At 40.9% G+C, this 19455-nt stretch overlaps 1 protein-coding gene across 2 annotated transcripts in view; it reads left to right on the top strand.

Annotated features, from left to right (window-relative positions):
* Nucleotides 1–19455, top strand: part of SPPL2B (signal peptide peptidase like 2B) — a 119109-nt gene that overhangs the window by 23226 nt on the left and 76428 nt on the right. For both annotated transcript variants that reach the window (XM_029610794.1, XM_029610795.1), the window contains exons 2-3: nucleotides 418–537; nucleotides 7723–7905. In XM_029610794.1, coding sequence (XP_029466654.1) covers nucleotides 418–537; nucleotides 7723–7905 — 303 coding nt within the window. The remainder of the gene's footprint in view (nucleotides 1–417; nucleotides 538–7722; nucleotides 7906–19455) is intronic.

Here is a 19455-nt window from a genome sequence, read left to right as displayed (position 1 = left end):
CAACTCAATTGTTCCTGGCTCCAGACCTTTAATTCCTGTAAGGTCTTCTCTACATATTCCAACATAAAAGGGCACCAAATTATATAGATAACTCCTGAAGATTCCCCAAGTGCCTCTCTGCTGGCTATGTGTATACCCTGTCTGCCTTCCCAGGTTCTCCAGCTTTGCCATTTTTATCTTGCCAGCTTACTTTCAGCTTTTTTCTAATTTTTAACCATTCTGACTGTCTCGGTCAGGGCTTCTCTATTCTATTATCTTATAATCATACTAGGCCTTTGACTTAGCAATTATCTATAACTATTAAGCAGTGAAATAAATGTACCGCTTAGCTATAGGACTTAGATCCTTGGTTACCAGATTTGAGATTTTGTTACCTTTCATGAATATGCAATAATGGACTTGTCTTATTTCTTTTAGGTTTGGGGTGAATTTGGAATGGTCCATATCACCTCTGAGAAGGGGAGCAGCAGTGGGAAGGATTACTGCATCCTCTTCAATCCCCAGTGGGCCCACCTGCCTCATGACCTTGGCAAAGCCGTAAGTACCCTGACATAGCTGACTCTGAATCAGTGATTTAAGAATCCCAGTATCCACATTGTCAATAGCAAATTGAGTAGTTATCGGTTTAGGAGAGAATACATCAGCACATGTCTGTTGTTTCTGTGTAGGGGTTAATTGCTCCTTTACAGTGTCTTGTTGCACAGACACTTTAGGCAATGCTTCTTCTAGAAGACCAGGTAAGGGCTCACTATTTTGGCCTTCCTGGGATGGGCTACAGTGCACAATTAAGCTGTGGAATTTGTTGCCAGCGGACCTGGTTAAGGTGGCTTGCATAGCAGGGTTTCTCCATAGCTAAGCAGGATGAATTATCCGTTACATCTGGGTGATGTCATCCGGCGGTACCAAGTGGACTTGTCTTTCCTAACTAGTTGAGTTCTACTTGAAAATATGCGGGAGCCTGTGGACCGATGTCCTGCTTTCTCAACACTCCAGGGTGCATCCCATAGAGGAACGGAGTCTGCATCGAAGAAACACAAGTCAGCATTGGAACTCGGCGCAAGGCACATCAGTGTGCTCGATGCCCATGCATCAATACACATGACATATTGACGTTCTCAATACACAGGAAGCATTGGTGCACTTGTTTGATGCATTGACCCACCATCCTAAAGGCCCATTGATGCACAGCGCAAAAACCACTGCGATTGCCCGTTTAAAGCCAATCCCTTTGATGCAACTGATGCATGTATCGCCAAACATATCCTCTCTCTACACTCCATCAATGCATTCAGTGCACTGAGCCTGAACCAGAATCATTGAGCTGCGTTATATTTACAGCTGTATGCAAGTCACTTTAGGCCAGCTGCTGTCGATCATGTTGCCTTTGCCCCCTCTGCTTACCACAACCCTCATTTTTTTCTAGATTGAGAGTGGGGGACTTCCGATTAGAGACTCCAGTTCTGGTATGTTCCATACTGTCATTTGCATCCAGAAAATCCCCAAAATCTCCTATTGAGATGCAGGAGTCTTATCCTTGTACCAGATCAGAGGACAGAGAGGGTACTGGCCAGATTGCAGGTCTAGTGAGAATTTTCTCTACCTCTCCAGCATTGTTGCAATGGTGCCTCAGGCCAGAGTCTCAATATCACTCGTAGAGTTGAGCACAACATCAGAACCCTTGATATGGTGTCCTTCATCTTCTTACTGAATGAGCAATGTGACTCTGCTGCCAGAGGCAGTTGACTACTGTTTTTCTAGCTAATAAGCTTAAGTTGATTTTACCTACTTTAATCAACAAGGGGCAAGTGGACTTTATATATGGTAGGTGGGCGGTTCTAAGTGTTCGGCGGGACCTTACATTATTGGAAAATTGGAAAAGAGTTCTAATTAGTTTCGACGTGGAAAAGGCCTTTGATAGGGTCTCATGGGCTTTTCTAGAACATGTTCTCCCTATAATATAGGTTTCAAGGTTTCATGTTGGAAGCAATTCAAGTCTTATATTCCAATCCTACAGCTAGAGTGTGGGTGAATAATTCTTTCTCACCATCCTTTTCTTTGACTAGAGGTCTCCTTTATTTATTTTGACTTTGGAATCGTTAGTAATGATGATTACCGACATGTTAGCAGCCGAAGAAACTTTATCCAGATTTCCTTTTTTAAAAGTGTTATTTGCATATGATATCCTGCTTTTTTTGCCAAGGGCTCGAGAAATTTTGCCCCGTACGTTGGAGATTTTTGCCACTTTTGGCAGTTTCTCTAGTTTACGCCTTCACTTGGACAAATCAGAGGTGCTTGATATTTCTGGCACTCTACAACCTTTGAGGCAAGATTTCCCGTTAAGTGGGTGCCAGGTACCCTTAAATATTTAGGACTTTATAGTGACCCGGCTATGAACATTACCCCTCTCATTTTAGAGTTTTGGAAGGCGTGTGATAAATGGAAGCATTTCCCCATCTCCTTTATGTGTCGTATTACACTTATTAAAATGATGCTTCTCCCTAAACTGTTGTTTATATTACAAATGCTCCCAATTATACTTTCTCATAATGACGTTTTGTGGATCTCACACATCTGGCTGAATTTTGTCTAGAAGGGAAAGAAACCCCGGATGTCACATGCTAATCTCATGATCCCGAAAGAAGATGGAGGAGGAGGATTCCCCAATATTTGTTTCTATAATTTTGCTTGTATTTTGTGCTATATAGGGGACTGGATAGGTAATAGGGGACTGAATACAGATTTGGAATTAGAGCAGGCCCTGGCTGCTCCATTTTCTTTAATGTATGTCCTTCATGTTCAGATGATGGCTCTACCAGCATATTTGGTTACCTTTCTATGGGCTAAAGCGGCACGGGCTGCATGGAAATTTCTCCGAGACTCGTTGAAGTTACTGTGAGAGTGGTCGTTTTTAATGCCACTTACGGGTAACCCTGGGTTTTCTCTTGTGGATGGTCCTTGACAAAGCTCATAGAGCATTTGTTGTTGCCCTTTATTAGCTTGGGTGCTAGGAAGGTGCATGAGTTTTCTTACTGTATTTTACAGTTGGGGTTTGTGTCCCATAACTTTCTCCAGTATCTGCAAATCCGAAGTTACATCAGTTCCCATTATGAATTGCAAACTGACCAATATACTACAGGGGCTTTCCAGCGGGTTTTTTTTTTTTGGTATGTGTAGTTAAAAAGCATACCTTGTCGGAATTGTATAAACTTATACACTCTATCCAATCCTACGAGTTATTGGATTCTTTAGCTCTGGCATGGAACACAGAGTTGCATATTAACATAGATGAGGACGATATGTTTCTTTGTGTTCGCTCTCTTTTTATCGATTTTCTGAAAGGGTGGCATTCCGGGAACTTCAGTTTAAATTGTTGAATAGAATGATATATTCTCTGGACCGTACTTTTAAAGCTGACATCGCCGTTCATAATAAATGCCTTAAATGTGGTCATTGGATGGCGGTGTTGAGTCATGCACTTTGGGAGTGCCCTCCTATTCAGAAATTTTGGGCCACTATGTTTCACCTCTATTTGCCATTCGGTGGAGATTTTCCTTCTGGGAATGTCCTCCGAAGTGGGGGGGCTTGGGGAAAGCAGGCACTGTTTTTCTTTACAAATGCTGCTTGGTAGGGAATCAATGTATTTTGCTTAGGTGGTTGAAATCAACCCCTCCCATTAGAGACCTTTGGTACAAAAATTTGATTATGCTGTTATGTGTGGAATCTAAATCTATTAAATTAAAATCTTTCTCCTTTTTGCGGTGTTTTAAAGCTGTCTGGTCACCATTTATCTCCACTTTACCCCCGAACATTAAGGTTGTTGTCACTCAAGATATGACTCTACCTGCCAAGCTGGCTTTCTGAGTGTCTCACAGGTCTGTCACAAACACCATGTGTCTCTTTTGGGCTGTATTATTTGTTTTGGTATATCCTATTGTTTCAAACCCCTGGGTTCTGGCTGTATTATTTTGTTAAAATTTCAATAAAAATTTTTATGTTAAAAAAGCAGATCTAAGAAAGGGTGTTTCCCTAAGATCACTGGACTGGCTAGTTCTCTCAATAGATATGAGCCTTCAGGGTTAGGGATCTCACTGTCAGGAGCTGACAGCACAAGGGCACTGGCGTGCAGAAAAGTCTCTCTTGTACATCAGTTGGCTGGAAGCCCGTGTGGTCCGGTTGGCATGCTTACTGTTTGGCAACAGATTGCAGGGTCGAGCAGTCCAGATAATGTCGGACAATGCAACTACAGTGTTGGTAGGGATGCATAAACCCACTCAGCTGGACTGATCCATGGTACTTCAGGAACGAAAATTAGCAGGAAAGAGACGGTTTTCCTTTGCTTAGGGTAAGAAAAAAGTTTACTTCCTTAGCATATGTCAGGAAATGGAGAATATTTTGAAAGGTGGTGTTGATGTGAGTGCCACCCTTTAACGCACAGCTAGCCACAATTCTGCAATTTCTCCAGGATGGGCTAGACAAGGATCTGCCAGATTAATTGAGGGTACAAGCAGCAGCCATATCATGCTATAAAGAACAGGTCAGAGGAGGTTCCCTAGTATCACATCCAGATGGGGTATGCCTTTTTTTTTATATAACTTTTATATATAACTTTTTTATATATAACTTTTTTGTATTGAATTTTCAATAGTATATCATAAAAAAAGAAAAATAGGCAAGTAAGTATTGCAGTACAAGAAAAATTCACACACAAATTTAGCCAGGAGATATATTAACTCAACCCAATAATCATGGGGGAGAAAGGAAATATAATGTGTATGTATATATATATATATATATATATATATATATATATATATATATATATATATATATATACATATGCACTCCTATAAGGAAAACAATATACTCTTTAGGGGAGAGGAGTAAAAATTAAACCACTGGTCTTATTCTTGAAGAGCTAAAGATGGACTTACATTTGAACTGATCTTATCTAGTAAAAATGTCTCAAGATGTAAAGGGTCAGAAAATTTTCCTCAAAAATAATATAACATTTACAAGGAAACTGCAAAAAGAAAGTGGCCCCAATGGCCAAAGTTCTACTCTTCAGGGACAAGAAATGTCTCCTACGAGCCTGCATGGATCTAGAGACCAGGAAATAAAAAAAATTTTCTGGCCACAAAATAAAGCATCTGTGTTCCTAAAATTTTTTTAAATACCAATTCTTTATCCTGTTCCAGAGAAAATGAAACAAAAACTCTTTTCCTAATTATGTCAACTAACTCCTCTAAGAAAGTAGAAACTCCCAAACTTGATATTGCATCAACATTTTCCCTCTGAGCCCTATCCCCTCTAGCAACTTGTTTAGGAAAGTAAAAGATTTTTGAAATACAAGGAATATTATCATCATTATACACCAACACTTTAAGAAATTTCATAAACATCTCATAAGCAGATAACAAACGTGTATAAAAAAAGTTAACAAGGCATAAATGTTTTGATCGCATCAAATTTTAAATATTCTCAACTTCACCATGCAATGCTAAACTCTTCAACATGTATATTTTCAGAATTCTGTAACAATTGAACCGTAGAGGATAACAGGCCTGACAGATGTTTCTAATTCAGAAATGTTCCTTCTCTGCTCATCAACAGAGGATCTATTGGCATTTACTAAGGAAGACAAATGTACATTAACTTCAGAGACATTAGAGTCCAATTTACTAACATCCTCTACAAATCAACGAGCATGACATTGGGAGGATCTTCATCAAAACGTTGAGGCCTTCCAATATCCAGTGATAGGATACCATCACTAACACTAGGATGCTGAATAGATGATACAAATTCAACCTGAGAAGGTACGGTTGAAAACTCACATTCATCGCCGCCAGGGTTCAATGGTTCATTGGCCACAGCAACCTCCTCAGATGGATTAGTAGTAGAGGGTTGTGGAGGAAAAGGACCATTGTCAGGACTCAAGGAGGCAGAAAAAGTGCCCCTCGCAGTCATCTATTGGCATTTTATTTACTCTAGTTAGGTGAATGTCCATAGGACCTTGGATAGGTTGAGTAGTAGGGGATGAAGTAACTATCTTGGCTTTCCTTTTCTTCCCCATTCTTATAACAGCAACAGGACCAAAAATAAACTGTCCAGATAGAGCAGGTGAAGCCAGAGGAAGCCGGACAAAGTGGTGCGCCCCTTAGGCAGCATGGCAGCGGTGCGCTGCTCTGCTGGCCGATTTAAAGAGCCAGCAGTTGCTGTTGATGACTTCGCCCACCACGTTCCCAGGTGGGCTTGATGAGAACCAGTCTCACCTGCCCAAGCAAGCTCACCAGGTGGAAGGCCCTTCAAGTTCAGCTGGAAGATGGGGGAGGTCCCTACAACTCCTTTCCCTCCAGAAGCTCTCCCGGATATGTTTCTTTAGAGGGGCAAAGCACGTATGCTCTCCAGTGTGGTCACTAGTTCCTTCTGGGGAGCAGAGCCTAGTTCTATACAAACCCTGTTTAAGCCCTTGAGAAAAGCCTCAATAAAGGACTTTACATTGAAGACGGCTTTTCTGGTAGCAGTTTGTTCATGAGAAGGATCTCGGAAATCCAGGCGCTATCCTGTTGAGATCCCTACTTGACATTCTCAAAAGAGAAAGTCACGATAAAGCCAGTAGCATCCTTCTTGCTGAAGGTGGTGTCAGAGTTCCACCTGAGTCAGGTGGTCTTGTTGCCTAGCGTCAAGAAATCGAAATGCATGGATGAAAAGATGGGTCTGCAATTTCTTGATATATGCAGGACACTACTATGGTATCTCAGGGCCACAAACTGCTGTCGCAAGTTGGATGGACTCTTCATCTTCATCAGCGTGCCAGGAAGAGAGAAGCGGCATCAAAAACATTCATTGCTCACTGAATTAAGGAGGTAATGGCTTCAGCCTTGATACTTAAAGGAGGGCCAATCCCAATAAGACCAGGTACATACTCCACTAGGGCACAGGCAACATCCTGGGTGGAATGTAGAAAAGTGGCACTGGTAGACATCTGTAAGGCAGCAACATGGGCCTCATTGAACTCGTTCTATAAGCATTATAGGCTAGATCTGCAGGCGCAAAGCATTATGTGGTCTTTGAAGCAAGGAATCTGGCTTACTCCCACCTGGGATAGTCACTGTTTAGGTATATTCTGCTTGTATAGACTGGTCTGACAGATTGTGTGGAGGACGGTGAAATTAGGTTCTTACCCACAAATTTCCTTTCCTTGAGTTCTGTCTGACTAGTCCAGAGCCCACCCTTACGTTAGGGGAGAATAATCATACTGGCAAAATAAATAAATAAATAATAAAAAAAAATGTATGTATGTATGTAGCTATATATTTATAAATACTTTTGTTTGCCCAGATGGGGATTCAGTTGGGGGGAGGAAGAGAAGGGAAACTGCTCTTTTTTTTTTTTTTTTTAAATTCCAGGGTAGCTCAGTCGCTGGCTTGGGCAAATGTCTACTGATGGCATCCTCTGCTGTCTTAGACTGTATAAGGAAGAGGGATGTCTGTGCAAAGAGTTGCTCTCTACCTTTATCAGCTGGTATGGGGGACAAATTCCAACTGTCTGGACTGGTCTGGCAGGACTCATGGAAAGGAAATTAGCGGGTAAGAACCTAATTTCACCTTCGCATCCAGCTTCAGTAGTTCTATTACCGCTGCTTAAGCTCAGTTGACCTTACACAGTTGAGAAGCAAAGGGTTGTCATGCATGTTTAATGTTTGGGTTTTTTTCCCCCCAGTCTCTGCTGCAGCTCCAGGATCAGACAGCATCTGTCCTGTGCTCTCCCTCCGATGTACCACCTGAGGGTTTCGGCAACAGGATCCCCATGGTGATGCGGGGGAACTGCACCTTCTACGAGAAAGTGCGACTGGCTCAGGTCAACGGGGCTCGGGGGCTGCTGATAGTCAGCAGAGAAAACCTGGTAAGTGCATGGTCTGTGAAAGCTCTGGTAGAAGAAGAAGGTGGGAAATACAATATATATGTACAAGAAGCCCTAGTAAAATGATTTAACCTGATTCTGGCCATTTCCCTGAGACATGGACAAAAGGGTTAATTACAGCAGTCAACAAACATGGACCTACTACTAATCCAGTTAATTATACAGGGATCTCATACTGCTGCAGGCTGGAATTGAGGGAGAAAAGGGGGCCTATATTATCAAATTTGTTTTCATCTATCATTCCTAATATAAAGATACGCAACATGCAGACAACGTCTGGGAAGGAGCAAGAGATAAGACAATTATAAAAACATAGTAGATGATGGCAGAAAAAGACCAATTGGTCAATCAGTCTGCCTAGTTATTCCTTTTTTTTTTAATGGTTTCCCATACATGGCATGTTGGAAAGAATTATGTAGAAGGAATTGATATTGGTCTGTCTGTCCATCCATCAGTAGGCACAAGAGCTCTCCCAAAAAGAATGGAATTTCACCAAATGTGTTATGCAGAAAGAAACAAAAATATACAGGGGATAATTTTCAAAAGGATTTACACACTTTAAATAAGGATTTACCTGTATAAATGACTTTGTGTGTAAGTAAGCTTTTTTTTTATGTAACTTTTTTCTTGGCATTTTTTGATATTTTTGATATAAATTGCTACGATGTGCTATTGAGCTGTCAGTAGGATTTACCCACGTAAGTTCACTTTAAGCGTGTAAATGGGCTTTTGAAAATTGCTACAATAGCCTGTTACGTTTATCACATAACTCCTTTGAACATTACCTCTATAATGTTACATCTTAATTTTAGAAATACATGTAACACACTTCCAAACTGGTAAATATAATACAATTATTAAATAAGTGCAAATGCAGTCAGTTTAAAATCGTCCCCCTCGGCCAGGCTTAATAATTATTCCAGCCTTGGTTATAGGTGTAAAGATGATCTTTTAAAACCTATAGGGCCCAATATTCAAATCTTCCTGGATATGTCTTATCCGGCTAAGTTACAAGGGATATTCAGCGGCACAGCTATATATCCGCATATAAGCTGCTACATAGCCAGATAAGTTAGATACCGCCAAGTTAAACCTGCTTGCTGGCAGATCTAACTTAGCCAGATAAGTTATCCGGCTATGGCTGAATATTGCCAGTTAGCAGCATAACTAATCCAGCTAATTAGCGCCGTCTCGATCCACCCATTGCTCACCCACAAATTGATTGTCAAACATATAGCTGGATAAGTCACTTATCCGGCTACCTAGCAGCCGCTGAATATAACCGGATATTCAGTGACCCGCTAGATAGCTGTACAAGTCTGGCGATCGAGTGCTAAACGTGCTTTGAATATTGGGCCCATGGTAAGTATTCCAGGAAAGCCATTTCTAAAATATTGTTCCTCTGGAACTCTGTCTGAGGCATATGTAGTATTCCAATAAAATGCTATTTAATTATTTAAAAATGTTTATGTACCGTTTTTACAATATAAAATTAATCAAAACGGTTTACCTACAGAACATACATAATAGTAACATAAATTCTCAAACAATGTGGTATAAAAACTAATTTAACAAACAAAACATAAGAAAAATAAAAACTACTAAAAATAAATATCTAATTTAATCTAAATATTCAAGTACCAAACCGCATAAAAGCAAGTCGCTTTTGGGGGGAGGGGGGAGATGCAAAAGGATAATGAAAGAAATGGATTAAGTGTGTTCTGATACTGGAATCTTAAAGGCAAGTTGGAATAAGTATGTTTTTAAAGAGTTCTTGAATTGTGAATTTGATATTTGACAAATACAATTTGGCAGAGAATTCCAGATGGATGGGCCTGCAACAGAGAAGGCCCTTTTGCGTGTAATGTCCAGCCTTGCAAGAAGGACTGAAGGAATATCCAGCAAATCTTTTGTTAAGGATCTTAGATGTGTCGGTTTATACATTCGTAAAATGGAGCATAGCAAAGTTGAGGATGGATTGTATATGAGTGAGTGAATTATGGACAATGTTTAATATTGAATCCTAAATTTTATGGGAAGCCAGTGGAAGGATCAGAGTATTGGAGATATTTGGTTTCTTAAAGAGGTACCAGATAGTATAGGGGCAGCAGCATTTTGGATTAATTGCAGAGGACGAATGGTAGAATCAGGTAAGCACAGATATAGAGTGCGTTGCAATAATAGAGTCCTGAAAACACAAGAGATTGAAGAACTGTACGAAAATCTTGATAAAATAGCAGGGGAAGAAGTCGCTTGAACAGATGTAATTTTGTAAAATGATTTTTTTGTTACAGCAGAGATGTGTTGTGTCATTGACAAATCAGAGTTTATCAATATTCCTAGGTTGGATGCTTGGTTTAGAATAGGGAGGGATAAACCATTTTTTGAAAGATGAGATGGAGGACCAGTTATAGGATTAGAAATCGATGTTAGATGAACAATTTCTGTTTTGGAGGGGTTTAGTTTAGTTTTAAACTGTTATGTGATAGCCAGGTATTGATCGTATTTATGCATAACGTAACCAAAGATAAGGTAGAGGATCATGATGTTTTGTAAGGAACCAAAAACGGAATGACGTCCGCATATATTTTGAATTGAATGTTTGAGGAGGAAAGAATATGACAGAGGGAGCAGGTAGATGTTCAAAAGAATAGGGGATAGAGAAGATCCTTGTGGAGCGCCAGAAGAAATCGTGTATCGATCCGATGAATGATTTCCAATATTGATTTGTTGCGAACGGTCTGATAAATAAGATGAAAACCAATTTAGAATTGTTGCGGAAATGCCTATGGGAGTGTAAACCTGATACAAGAATCTGATGATCTAGAGTGTCAAAAGCCACAGAAATGTCTAAGAAAGCTATAATGAAATTTGTAGGAGAATCAAAACCTTGTAATAGAGTATCAAAGGAAGAAAGCAGTAACGTTTCTGTTGAATGACCTTTACAAAAACCGTGTTGACCTGGGTGAAGAATGTCAAGTTCAGAGAGAAAGTCAAACAAACTATTTCCTCATCACTCAAGCAGGCCAATCCACTTGAGTCCGGTTATGCACCTCTACCAGCAGATGGAGACGGAGTAAAGCTGATGTCCTGGCCATGCAGCCCTGCCCTGACTTCAGCCTGCCAGTATTCTCTAACTCCAGCAGATGGTGGACCTGCAGCTCCCTAATGAGGGTTGCTTGTAATAATAATAAAAATAAAGAAGAGGAAAATAAAAGAAGAGAGGAGAAAATTGAAAGCACTGCTTGTGCTCCTGACCTGATACCAGTAGGTCCCTCCCTGAGTTGAAGGTTTGGAGTCGGGCAGGTGGACTTAAAAAAAAAAAAGGTAGTTGAAAGATGAGGGAAGCTCAGTGGTGAAAGCTTTTGTCCTCATCAGATTGACCTTCCCCCCCCCCCCCCCCCCCATAGCCAGAGACCCATTCATGCTCTCAGCCAGGGAAGGCTGAGCTCAGGTAAAGTTTAAAAAAAAAATAAATAAAATATCCCTGTTCTCTGTTTTTTTTTATTTCCCCTTTTCCTTCCTTACCACATCCAATCTGTTGTGATTTCAGGCTGCCTCTTTTTTTTTTTTCCAACAGTATGCCAGTTGTGCCTGTTGCACAAGTTGTACGCTGTTGGTCTATTTAAACAAGCCTTCCCAGACCCGATCTAATTGATAGTAATTTTACAAGAGACAGCAAACTATACAACAGATTTCATATCATAATGTAAATAATGTAAATATTTTAATCTCTTCCGTTCGTCTCTCTTATTCTAATTTCTCTTCCCAGTTTTAAGACCCTGTTGTAATGTAACTTTTGTTCTCCTTGCATTTGTTTTTCGTTTCTTGTTCTCACCCCTTGTTTTATGTAAACCGGCATGATGTGGTTTCTAATCATGAATGCCGGTATAGAAAAACGCTAAATAAATAAAAATAAATAAATAAAATATGAGTCAGCCTGTAGCTTGCTAATCACCCACATGTGAGGACTAGCATCCTACTTGTCCTGGGAGTAAGCAGAGTTGCTTACCTGTAACAGGTGTTCTCCCAGGACAGCAGGATGTTAGTCCTCACGAAACCCACCCGCCACTCCACGGAGTTGGGCACACTGATTCCACTCCTCAGAAAAGAAGACTGAGATCAAGGGAGCAAAGCCAGAGGTTTACACGCACATAACCATTTTCCCCGGCCACCGGAAGAACCTCCGCTTTGTGGTGGGGAAGGCCCATTTCCAGTACAGGGTGCTGCCCTTTGGGCTGGCTTCAGCCCCCCCCCCCCCCCACCGCGTATTTATCAAATGCCTAGTGGTCGTGGCCGCCTATCTGATGTGTTGGTTGGTTGGTGCATGTCTTCCTGCACCTAGACTGGTTGGTCAAGAGCGATTCCTGTGTTAGGGGTCTTGAGTGCTCTGGCCCTGACAATGCAGAAGCTACAGAATTTAGGGTTTGTTATCAATTACCCCAAGTCTCATCTCTGTCCATCTCCTCAGCTGGACTTCATAGGAGCCAGACTGGATACGGCGCAGGCAAAAAGCGTTTTTGCCCCGGGATTGGGCTCTTGCCCTTGCCTCGCTGACCATCTTTGTCTGGAACGTCCAGGGGAATGGATTTCTCAATTCTTAATCCTTCAGCTGATCAGGTGACTTCAGCTGTGATTGATATTTTGCCTACCCCTGTTTTTACTTCTTGGAGATTCTCCTTTGTGTGTAGCATTTATGGTCATCGTCATTTGGAGGCTGGCAAAGATTGGACACTTAAAATATTTTTACATTAAGGGTTTTCTTGGTTGCCAAATTTTTTTTTTCCTGATGTCCCCAAGGCCACACAGCAAAGGAGGAAGCTTTTTCTTAGGTATAAGCAGAGGACTCTTGCTTTAGGAGCTAGCTTTGTGCTTAATTTCTTTGCAGGCACCAAATTAGTCTAAATGATGTAAAGCTTGTTTTCTTTGACTCTGATCAGTTGGAGAAATTTCTCCAGGATGGAACAGTTAGTCCACAAGCTATTTGAAAAGGTTATTAAATAATTGGTTGATTCCTTTTCCTATTTTTTAAATTTTCTTTTTGAATACTCCCCCATATGTGGGCTTTATACTTACGATGTATTGAAGAATAGTATACTGATTGATTTTGTTTTTCCTGTGTATTTGTTTAACATCACTGTTTGATTTAAATTTGTCTGAATGTGTAATTCATAAATTTCAATAAAAGGGAAAAAAAACTTACCGAAAGGATGTTTGGAACCTCTATCCTGGGTTTCCTGGGTGTCCTGTTCAGGTGGGCAGCACAGACTCTACTACAAATCTCGGCCTCACATTGCAGGACTAGAACAATCTTCAGACTAATTTTCTCAAACAGATTGGACCCTGGAGAGTGGAAATCCAGCCAGGAGGCTTTCTAGCTGATAATAAATTGCTGGGGGGGCTTCCTCTCTTGGAGCTAACAATAAATCGCAAAAATACCGTCATCCTATTTATAGACTTCATTTGGTGTAAGGAGTACAGCTCCATAGGAATAACCCTAGTTCAGCCTTGGCCAGTGGGGAAACTTTTAAACATATTTCCTGTCTGGCCTCCGATGGGGAAAACTCTGAGAAGAATAGAGCGTTACCCTTTGCTGGTAATCTTAGTAGCTCCAGATTGGCCAAGACCATGGTGCGTGGATCTAGTAAGGTTACAGATCGATTCACTTTCTGAAGGGTTGAGGACTCTTAATTCAGGGTCTGAGTCTCACGAAGAATATGGTTCTGTTTTATCTTATGGCCTGGCTTTTGAGAGGTCATGGTTACACAGAAAAGGATATTGCTCCTCTTGTTTCAGCTTTATTGAAAGCCTTCAAGAGCTTCATTTTATTGGCATATGTTCATGTCCGTTGTCCATTGAGCCACGCTGCGAAGAATGGTGTTCAGATACTTCTAGAATCCTGACTTTCTTCCAGAGGGTTGGTTAAGGTCTGGCTTTAAACTCTGTAAAGGTGCAAATTGCAGCTATTTCATGCTACGGGACAGCTTCCTGCCAGTTTCCATCTCTTCCTATCCAGACGTATATCATTTCCTTTGGGGGATTAAACATGTGCAACCTCCTTTCAAACATCTGGTCCCTCACTAGGATCTTAATCTGGTCCTCAGGATCTCTCTTCAGAGATCTTCTTTAAAAGATCTGTTACTGAAGATGATTTTTCTGGTTGCTATTTGTTCTGCCAGCTTTGTTGAGTAAAGGTCCTTTTCTTAGTTTTTTCTTCAGATTTCATTTCTCTTCATCAAGTTCCTTCCTTTTTTTTTTTTTTTACCAAGATTGATCTCTCTGTTTCACTTAAACCAATCATCTAACACTAACTAGAGAGAGAGAGATTTCGGTCGCCGGCCCAAAACTATGGAATTCCATGCCAGAAGAACTTTGAACACTAACTGATAAAAAGAAATTCAAAAGCGACTTTAAAACTTGGCTGTTCAAAAATGCCTTCTACTTGACTGATGCACTTGGTTCCCCATGACTCGGATAACAATTCTTGAACAATCTCTCCCCCCCTTCCACTAACCCTTTATTCCAGCCATATTTCTACGTTAGAAGTCTACCTTTTGTATTACTTCTGTGTCTATGAATGTCTTTCCTCTTTGTAACACTCATTTTGTTTGAGTGTTTTACCTGGAAACCGTTATGAACTAGTGATTCTTACATGGAATGACTGTCTATAAAACATTTAAATAAATAAAACCAATTTCTTTTCCATTGTTGGTAGATGTCCGAGTTGTTGTTGGATATTTGGAAATTACCATTCGGTTCCAGAAATCTGACAGATGGTTTTGTTTGGGGGGGGGGTCAGTGAGGCAGCTTTCGAGGCTGCTTGGGCTAGGCAGATTCAAGAAATGATTGCTTCAGCTTGCCTATTGAAAGGCCATCACGTTCCAGTAGTCCCTCAGGCTCCTTCCTAGGTGGAATCAATAACTCTTTCCTCAGAAGATATTTGCAAAGTGGCTGCCTTGGTCGTCTTTGCACACATTCACTAAGCATTACGGACTGGATGTATATGCAAGGGAGAGCATACCTTTTGGTGCGCTGTTCTTGACTTGGTGCTAAATTATTTTCCTTGAATCCTGCTACCCAAGACCCTGGCCCTCCCATGAAGTTGGGCCCAAGTTTTTGTTTTTTTTATTTCGGTTAAAGGAACTGATTGTCCTCTTTTAGAGGAGAACAAAAGGTTCACTTTTATTTTACTTTTTCTTGTTTCCCATTATCAGAAATAATTTTGGATGGTATTTTCTTGTTTTAGGTGTTGGATTTCATGTTATTTACAAGTTATTTTTGAATTGGTCATTTTTTATCCTTCATGGCATTGACACAAAAATGCCGGTTTTTGATGGCGATGTACCATGGGGTATGTCCTCTGTCTCCATGTGTCTGGACTGGTATAGCAAGATTCAAGGAAAGGAAATTATCAAGTAAGTTACATTTCTTCATTTAACATGTAGTGTTTTTTTTTGTTCCAGATAAGCATAGATATATTACCCCATAGTTTAGCAAAGAAACAGAAGGTAGTGTACAGGATAGATGCCAAAAAAATTTAGGAATGGAGGCAGTATCATTGAATACTGTCAACTCTGCTTGTCCAGGATACAGAGAGAGAAATCCATCTCTCAAGATCTGTTTAAATGTTTTGGATAATAGGAACATAATTAGCCTTCTACAGACCCTGTAGTTTTGAAAGTAGTATTCCCAAGAACCAAAATCCTGACTTGGCATATTTAAAAGCCGATAGACAATGAGGAAATTTAATTTTAGGGCCTAGCTTCAAATATTTCAGAGTCATTTATTTGATATCTTGAGATTATTTGCCTTGTTCACAGAAATGTTTAGGAGATTGCTCATTATTCAAGGCGGTTTTGTTGTCTTCCTCTTTGATTCTCTACCATTCTGAGTAGATGATCATACAATTCCTATGCTTAATCCAGCACCTATCCCCCATGTCTTACTATTACTTATCAAAATGCCTGAGGCTGTTGCTCAATAATGCCTAGATCTCCTTGGCCTTGCTGGACAGTACCTAGTCACCATCTACCAACCAGCACAATCCAATTGGTTTCTGATGAGTTATAGCCTGCTGATTCCAACCCAGCTACACCATGGCCTACAATGTTGCTAGCTTTGTTTCCTCCTTATCACTTCTCGCTCTTCTTGCCTCTGCTCTCCACAAAGTGGTTTATAATACAGCAAGCTTGATCCTCATCCTCTTTAACATGTATGTTAGTGATCTCCTCACACTACTGGAAAGATCCTCAGGCACAGGACTGAAGCTAATTAACTCCAAGATAAATGCTTTCTGTATTCAGATAGTCTTTCTATTCAGTATCACAGAAGAGAACCTAAACCTGCTAGGGACCTGCTGCAAATCCAAGGACCCTACAAGAGAATCTGGAAAAGACAAGAATTATGTATTCCCAGAAAAAAAAGATGAACTTTTTCCAACTAAAATGTAATTGTATTGAAATAACCAAGAAATAGAGTATGCCTCAGATAATGCATACCTTGGCCAGATTGTAAATGTATCTGTAAACTGTACTGTATATCAGGACATTACAAGATTGCCCTTAGCCTCTAAACAATAAAGAATTCCTGGCCAGTTTTGATCCCCAGTAAAACTACTATTAAAATGACTCAATTGCATCATTCAGCCTTCCATATAAGAGTAAAGTCTGGGATACTTCATTAACACAAAACTATACAGAGTTAGAAAGAACCTTACTAGAAACCCTGCCTCTCCAGTTTGGTAAATATTCTGAGGCCATCGAAATTCCCCAGGCAATGGATACAGAGCAGAACTGGGATATTTTTCTTTTACGATATACCAGCCCAAAAGAGACTATTCAAGTTCTGGTGTCGCCTCTGTAACACACTCCCTCCACTACCAGACGCTTTGATGTGTAACACAATCCTGTGAAAAATACGTTTGTGTAGCAAACCTTCCTACCATAACAGCAACAACTTCCAGGCCTCAAACAGCAGGAGTCCAACCTAGGAAAAGGCAACACTGCAAATATTACACTGGGCTCTGAAACAGGTCAAGCTGGAATGCTACAGATTCCTACACGGAAAGCATATGCTAGAATACCTTACCTTGGTCACACACGCCAGAACACAGACTAAGGGGACCACAAATTAGAAAGAGAAATGTGCAGAGAAAAGCGGTAGAAATAAGGATGGACAAACAAGTTGGAGATGAGACCTTTTTTTACTGGTGTAACTCGGCACATCTGTGACTAGCTTTCAAGAGCCCTGCTTGCTTCATCGGGTCAGTGAAATGTGTCCGTGGAATTTATTTATTTATTTAAGAGCTTTTAAATACCGATATTAGTAGGTACATCATATCGGTTTACATCAAACGATAGATTGAGATTACAATGAACAGGGAGAGTGGAAGATGGACACCAAAATTAACAAGGAGCAGTCACGCTGCAGATAGAGGAGGCTGTATTAATAAGCCAGAAGGGAGAGCTGAAAGAAGGTAACATAATTAACATAATAACAAAGTTGGCGTAATTATTGTGAATAGCTGGAGCGGTATGGGGTTAAGGCGGGAGGGGTGTCTGGGAGAAGGAAGGAAGCGTAGTGGAGAGTCCTAGATCTAGTCTGGATATGCCTGGTGGAAGAGCCAGGTCGTTAGCATTTTCTTGAATTTATAGGGGCGGGGCTCGAGCCAGAGGCTTGTGGGTAGAGCATTCCAGCGAGTGGGGCCGGCAATTGACAGGGCGCGGTCCCTTGTTGAGGTGAGACGAGCATCTTTGAGGGGGAGGGATCTGTAGGGTGCCTTTAAGGTTTGCTCTGATTGGGCGGGAGGAGTGTGTGAGTTGGAAGGGTTTGCTGAGCCAGGAGGAGTTGCTTTTGTAGATGGATTTGTGCACGATGGTAAGGATCTTAAATAGGATGCGTGAAGGAATAGGGAGCCAATGGAGGTCTTTAAGGAGTGGGGTAATGTGGTCAGATTTGCGTGCATTCATGATAGTTCTAGTGGTGGCGTTCTGTAGCATTTGTAGGGGTTTGATCGTGGAGTGGGGGAGGCCTAGATATAATGAATTGCAGTAGTTCAGTTTGGATGAAAGGGTTGCTTGGATGACCGTTCTGAGATCATGGGTATAGAGTAGGGGTTTGAGTTGTTTTTATGACGTTGAGCTTATAGAAGCCTTCCTTTAAGACAGAGTTGATGTGTTTTTTTTAGGTTAAGATGAGGGTCGATAAGAACTCCCAGGTTTCGTACTGGGGGCTGTGAGGAGAAAGTGCTGGAGGCTGGGTCATTGTCTTGGGGGAGCTTGAAAGTTTGGTGGTTGTGGGTGAGAAGGAGTTCCGTTTTTGAGGAGTTGAGGGCAAGGTGTAGGTTGGTGAGTAGTGAATTGATGGATGTGAAGCATTTCTCCCAGAATTTTAGTGCTGTGGATACTGATTCTTGTATGGGTATGATGATTTTGTACATCATCAGCATAGATGATGTACAAAATCATCTATGCTGATGATGTACAAATTACAAATGATTGTCTGCAAAGCATTGTGGTTGCTGACGACAACCACAATGCTTTGCAGACAAAGTCTGAACTGGATCCCCCAAGAAACCAAACTTTGCATGCAGTCCAACACTGGAGAAACAAATATATTTCCTCCTATACTGTACACAATTCAAAGATAGCAGAGAGGCGCAATTTCCAAAAGCTGACCGAGAGAGAAAAAGACTTCCTGCAAAAGAATAAATAAGAGAAACTGTTGCTGAGCAAGAAAATGTCTTATCCTTTGGCTAGGTAAACACACAAGAATAGATCGCCTACCCCTTTGCTTTCTTGGATTATCCTTTGGCTAGGCCCAGACGTGTAGTAGGATCATAGAAAATATTAAACCTCACCAGACCCCCTACTTCTCTTCTGTACTTTATAAGTTTTGTCTTTTTATCACTTAGGACCCGATTCATCAAGGTCTTCTACCATAGTTGCTGAATGGGGAGGAGGGGGCAGTCCTGAATGAATCAGGCACTTAATGTATTACTTTGACAATCCTTGTTCAGATTGTCATGCCAATAAAGTTTCCTGAATCTGAGAGAGTAGGATAGGGAACGAGAAGTTTGCAGTGCCAAAATACTGATACAGCATGGCACAAAGGTACACTTCTGCTCTTTAAATTCGGGCTTGACTCCGTTCTCCAGGCAGATCTAGCAAGGGTGCGTGCAATGCATAGATCTGAATGAAATTTGGTAAGTGAGCTTGGAACCTCAGGCAGAGACCCAACCCAGTCCTCCATGGAGAGGTCCCCTCATGTCTGTGTGTGGATGGACAGACACAGAGGCAGTAAGAGGCTTTGCACTTGACACAGGCATAAAATAATAAAGAAATTGGAGAGATACAAGACTGTAAATAGGAACAAGAAAAATGGAATGATGTGTAGAGTAGAAAAGAACAATGCAATGGAGATGAGAAGAAAGGAAGACGTGATTGGAGCAGGGGCATGGGAAATGTGTACAGTAAGAACAGGAATGGTTTCCAAGTATGCATTATTCAAACAGCAGCGTTGTGGGCCTTGATT

This window comes from Rhinatrema bivittatum, chromosome 8, assembly GCF_901001135.1.
Source record: "Rhinatrema bivittatum chromosome 8, aRhiBiv1.1, whole genome shotgun sequence".
NCBI lineage: Eukaryota > Metazoa > Chordata > Amphibia > Gymnophiona > Rhinatrematidae > Rhinatrema > Rhinatrema bivittatum.
The sequence above is the reverse complement of the archived record's forward strand: the minus strand, read 5'-3'. Positions and strand labels throughout refer to the sequence as shown.